Here is a 6,101-nt window from a genome sequence, read left to right as displayed (position 1 = left end):
TTATTATTATTATTATTATTATTTTGTGATACTAGGGATTGAACTCAGGACCTTGTGCTTGCCAGGTAAGTGCTTATTCTAGTGAGCTGTCTACCTGGGCCCAAGATTTAAAATTTAGAAATTTATATTTATTTACTATGTTTTTTTTTTTAAACAAGGTCTCACTATGGAGCTCAGGCTAGCCTTGAACTTGTAGCAGGCCCCCTGTCTCAGCCTCCTAAACACTGGAATTATAAACATGTACTACCTCACTTAGCTAAGAGTTTTTATTTATTTTTTAAATTTAAAACCCTTTACTAAATAAAGCAGGATAATGTCAGCATATGGAATCATTACTCTTATGTCACTGAATAATTGATTTTGCCCTTTAGAAAAAATTCCACAGATCACGAGTTGCCAAGAACATGGTCAGGGCAACAGAAATTACACAAGATGTTGCTTTTGGAGAGCTTAACTTGCTTTCTGTGGAAGGAATGAACATATCCGCATTTCTGTCTGTTATAGTTATTATCTTGTATGTTTTTGCCTCTTCATTTAAAAACTTTAAGTTAAACATGTAACTGTCATGTAATCACCATATGTTTTTGTGGAGTGGAATGTGACCCGTCAGTATATGTCTATAAGATGTACTGATCGTATCAGACTAAGTGGCGTATCTATCACCTCAAAGGTTTCTCACTGCTTTATGTTGGAAACATTCAAACCTTCCCTGCCCGCTACTCGGAAATATACAATTAATTGTCATCAAACCCAGTTACCCTGCTGGGCTGCAAAGTGTTCGAAGTCATTCCTCCTGGGCAGCTGCCGCTGCTAGCCACCCTTGCACACACCGCCCTGCTCGCTTCCCAGGCTCTGGAAGCCACTGCTCCTCTCTCTGCTTCTGTGAGCTTAGCTTTGTTGGCTTTCACATTTCTTGAACATTTTTATAGTCATGTGTCCGCTTTTCCTTGCAGAAAAGGGACTCCCTGGTGCTTTCATTCAGAAAGCACAGAAAATGGAAATTCTCATGCTCGCTGTGACCTCCGCTTCCCAGGGCAGGGCTCCTCTTTCCCAGGCTCTGAGCATGGAAAGCGTGGGATTCTGCGAATGTTCCTACTAGGGATTCCTGCCAGTGTTTCACTCAGGCAAATGTGAACAATAAAGAGATAGTGAAGTTCCTTCTCATCTTTGCGTGTATGCTGCCTGCCCAGCCCTCTCAGAAATGCTATTTTGTGATGCGACCTTCCTAAATTGCCCAGGCTGGGCTTGAAAATTGTAGTCTTGGGCCGGGGAGATGGCTCCGTAGAATAAGTGCTTGCCTGGCAAGTGCAAGGGCCTGAGTTCAGTTCCCAGTTCCGAAGAAAAAAAAATACAGTCCTCATGCTCCAGCCTCCTGAGTAGCAGGGATTATGGGCATGTGGAACTGCACCTAGCTAAAGTGTACTTCTTTTTAGATTTTATTTCCCCTTCTCTTTAAAGTGTTTTTAAAACAAAACTTACCAGCCTTATTTTGGTTTTAGAAATCTGAAGTGATTGTCTAAGGCCTGAATTGAAAACTTAGGTTTTTTTTTTTTTTTTTTTTTTGAGACAGGGTCTCACTGTGTGGTTCAGTCTGGCCCTGTGCTCACTTTTGTAGCCCACAGGCTGGTCTTGAACTTTTGTCTTAACCTGCCGAATGCTGGGATTACAGGAGTGCACCATGATGCCCGGTTCAAAAACTTAGTTTTGAGAAAAAAATATAGACCATTTCTTAATGCTGGTAAGCACAGTGCATTAAAAAATGTGCCTATATTTGCAGGTTTTCCCAACAAAAATGTGACTAACTGCATTTATTTGTGTTATTTTAAGTGAGTAAATTTCTCTAGGTATCAATGGTATTTAAACCTGAAGTTTTATAATAAAGGGCTCCCCCCCCATTTTTCCAAATCATGTTTGTTGAGCATCATGGCTTGCTGAGTTTCTAACTTATTCTCATGGCAGTATGAGAATCATTCTTCAATGTTCAAAGATGTCACACCTTCGTGTTGTAAGAATTTGCATGTAATCAACAGCAAAGAGTGTGTCATTATTGCTACTGAAGTATTCCGTGCGCTGTGAAGCTGGGTGGAATGTGTTCTGAGAGCTGGCTGGAACCTCAGTGTGTGGGCAGGACCAGGGCTCCAGGCAAAAACACTGTCCTGATGCACAGATAGGAAACGGAGGTCTGGACTGGTTGGTTGTCTTGCCACTCACACAGCAGCAAGAGGCCATGCTCAATCCATCATGCCTCTTGCTATCGTGTGAAATGTCCCTCTGTGATCTGGGGGTGCCGGAGGGAAGCTGAAGTGGTCACCTGAGGAGGGAAGTTGGGAAGGTATCCAATGAGGGTGAGTCTGATTGGCAATCAACAAACTGAGAGAGAAAAAAAAAAAAAAAAAAAGGAAGAGAGCCAGGGCAGAGGAGGTAAGAGAACTGAGGCAGACCTGTGCTGTTCCTAAATACATCCAGAATGCAGTTACAAAAACTTTCTGGTTCTTCCAAGTGGTTTTGTTGACCCCAAATGATTTGAGTGAAGCACACAGATTACACTGTCTGATTCTGCATGGGCCTGATAGAGCTCCCGCCAGACCTCCTGAGCTCCTGAGTGGTGGTGCCTCAAGGGGAACTCAGCTGGCTGGGAGGCCGCTGGCCCATGGTTTCACTTTCCACACTCGCACTGGGACTTTCCAGCTCATGGCTCAGGAGGGCGTTGTGGCAGAGGAACCAAGAGCTTTTTATACTGTTAGCACTTACTGGCAACGTGTGCTTGGCTCTTCCCTTTTTGTTTTACTCAGCAAAAAATTATTCTTTTCAAAATATTCCCTGTGGATTATTATGTTCTTAAGGCCATGGGGCACACACTAGCCTTTAAATATTTTTTAGAAAAGATTCTCAAAGAGAGAAAGAGAAGAGAGAGAAAGGGAGGGAGGGAGGGGAGAGAGAATATGAGAGAGAGAATATGAGAGAGAGAGAGAGAGAGAGAGAGAGAGAGAGAGAGAGAGAGAGAGAGAGAGAAATAAATACAAATACACCCTGGAGGTAGAATGTGTTTTGCTTAATTCCAGTATGTGTCATTCATTGACTTTGTGACTTTCAATGACCCTTCTGGGTTTTGTCACCTATAAATGCAGACAGCAACAGTACCTACCTCACAGGTTGACTACAAGGTTAAAGTGAGTACTTATTTGCAAGATGCTTGCACATGTGCTCGGCCTGTATGAGGTGTGGCTGTTCTTCTCACTTACTGTCTGATGAAGCAAGAACTTTCTTCCTGTAGAACCGCTGGATAAAATTGTTTAGCTTGCCTTTATTTGACTCTGCTCCTTTCCAAAATCAAATAAACCACAGAACATTAGCACTGTTTTTTTTCCCATGCACTGCCTTTCATAAAGACCTCTTTCAGTTGATTTATAAGCCCTTTAGTTCAGAAGTAAGCTAATTTTTATTTGTTGTGCATTATTTGGGCATATATATCATTCAGTTACTTTTCTGGCTCCTCTAGAAGAAGATACACAAAAGTTTTTACATTTGTTTTCAGCCAACATTCATTTTTCATTTATTTTCATGTATTTTGTCTATTTAAATACTAAGATATAATAAGGATTAAGCACTTATTAATTTTTTTATGGATTTATAAAATACTTAACTAGCTTCTATGGCCACTCATTTTCCTTAGGAACAATATTCTTATTATAGAAAAGGGAAAGCAAACACAAAAGCTTAAGAAGCTTGCCTGTAACCAGAGAGTTCTTGTAAACTGAAAAGCAAAAGTTGAAATACAGGGATTGTCTCTCTTGTATTTGTGAGATACTGTATTTACAATCAATCTGTCAGCTAACTGTACTGCAGGTAGGTTTCTAAAGTCATACTTAAGTTTCACTAACTGAAATTACATGTATTTTTCAGTCTGAGTACTGTGGAGTTTACATCTTTACTGGGAAACTTCGAGGAAATATGTACGTTTCAACAGACACTCTGTCAAGCTTTGGAAGAATGTTCAAAGTAAGTGTGACGTATTAGGATGACCAGCAGCATCATTGTGAGGACTTTGTTTTCCTTTTCACTGAGTTCTTAGCTGAGGAATTTTATCATTTGCTACAGCTTTGACACATTTTCCCAGAACAAAACAACAAAACAGATTACCATTAGAAGTTTATTCAAGTTCTACATCTAGCAAATTATTTCTGATTTTAATTAGCAATCATCCATTCACTGCATGTGGTCACTATAAGATCCACATAAGGTCTTAATTTACCATGGGTAACAGTTTTGACATTATTTTCTTTTGTGTATTGTAAATTACTTGGAGAAGTCATTTCCGTTATTCAGTTTCACACATCTGTCCCCACTCTGTGCCAAGATACTTGTGCATGTTAAGCACGCTCAGCACTCCTAAGCGACACCCCCAGCTCTAATGTGTTTACGTTTAATCATTTCTGGTATTGTGTCTATTAAATTAAGAGTTGAGGGGCCGGGGAGATGGCTCAGTGGAGTAAGCGCTTCCCTGGCAAGCGTAAGGACCTGAGTTCAATCCCCGGTTCCACGAAAAAAAAAAAGAGTTGAAAAACATGGAAACTGAGGAAAGAAGATTTTATGTGAATCACAGCGCATTTTAGACGGCTAGTTGATTGCTGAGATATGCAACTTTTTGGTTTCTACAGAGAAACTGAGGGTGATTCCTTGTCTCTTGAGCCTTATGGTACGTAAGTGGTTGTTGAGGGAGAAGACGAAGACATTCCACACTGCAGACTCCTGAGGACTTTTTTTTTTTTTTGCGGAACGGGGGATTGAACTCAAGCCCTTGCGCTTGCCAGGGAAGTGCTTATTCCACTGAGCCATGTCCCTGGCCTCCCCCCTCCCCAGGACTTACTTTGAATAACAGTAGGGATCTGGACCATTCATATGCAAAGATGTTCACTCAAAAGGGTATTTTACAAACTAAACTCAAAAATAATATCATGGTTTCCATTTTATAGAGGAACATATAGAAAGAGGCTCTTGGAATATGTCATAAGCTATAGTAGATATCACCAAATAAGATTCTGAGTAATTTTTCTTATGCTTTTCTAATTGTGCTATGAATGAAAATAGGTAGTATGTAATGTAAACTAATTTTCAAAAATTAAAGTCACCTGCCTAATAACCACCAGGCCAAGAAGACTACAAAATAGTTTTTTTGTGGATTATTGCTTTTGGATTAGATTATGTTAGTTTTGCCTGTACTTAAAATTTCTCAGATAAGAATACTTTTAGTATGTCAAGCTGAATTTGAATATGAATTGTAAGAGTAAACAGCTCTACTTACTAATTCCAGGTAACTATCTGACTCTACATTGTTGTTTAGAGTTGAAGGCAGTGGTCAAAAACCTCATTTCATGGATAAAATGGGCTCTAATATGCTTCCCTTTCTAACAGTGATAAAATATCCAAAATGTTTACATGCTGCCAGTTTTAACTGGAATCATTTTCCTTTACCTTCTGTTTCCTGTTTTACATTTGTGTTTTGCCTGTATTGCTTACAGGTTTCCAGAAAATCAACACAAAGTAGGAGGTTGTCTACTGAATCTCATGCCTCATTTTAAATCGATGTATCTGTCTTACTGTGCAAATCATCCTTCGGCTGTAAATGTGCTCACCCAGCACAGGTAAATCATGAACATTTCTCTAACTGGACGGTTTTGCAATGAGTTTCTTTCTTAAGATCCTGGAAATCCAAGGTCTCTGGTTCAGCTGTATTATTCCTGCTTTTGACACCAAGAATGTATTCATTTTTTTTCAAAGTTTTATTGATAAACAGATAGCAATGAGACAGTTTCAAATCAAATCGGAAGTACAGTTTCAACAAATACTACACTGCATATACTCTTCTTAGTGGTTAATTGCTGTACAAGATGCAGACTTGTGATCCTATTTACAAGCACCATTAGAACAAATCATTCTATTCATTAAGAGAGTGCAACTATATATCTATCCCAACCACTTTAAATACACAGATACAAAATGGACAACATCGGTATACCCCATTTTTTCTAAGTTCCGTTATTGAATATTATAGGTGTGTAAACTCAGCAAAATATTCTAAAAGAGTCCAGTAGCCCATAATA

General features: G+C 39.4%; 1 protein-coding gene across 1 annotated transcript in view; it reads left to right on the top strand.

Moving 5' to 3' along the window:
• The window catches only part of Arhgef6 (Rac/Cdc42 guanine nucleotide exchange factor 6), a 151,876-nt gene that overhangs the window by 95,833 nt on the left and 49,942 nt on the right, over window positions 1–6,101 (top strand). The window contains 2 exon segments of the mRNA XM_023703265.1: window positions 3,904–3,999; window positions 5,520–5,642. Coding sequence (XP_023559033.1) covers window positions 3,904–3,999; window positions 5,520–5,642 — 219 coding nt within the window.

Source organism: Octodon degus, unplaced genomic scaffold, assembly GCF_000260255.1.
Source record: "Octodon degus isolate 3935 unplaced genomic scaffold, OctDeg1.0 scaffold00167, whole genome shotgun sequence".
Lineage (NCBI taxonomy): Eukaryota > Metazoa > Chordata > Mammalia > Rodentia > Octodontidae > Octodon > Octodon degus.
The sequence above is the reverse complement of the archived record's forward strand: the minus strand, read 5'-3'. Positions and strand labels throughout refer to the sequence as shown.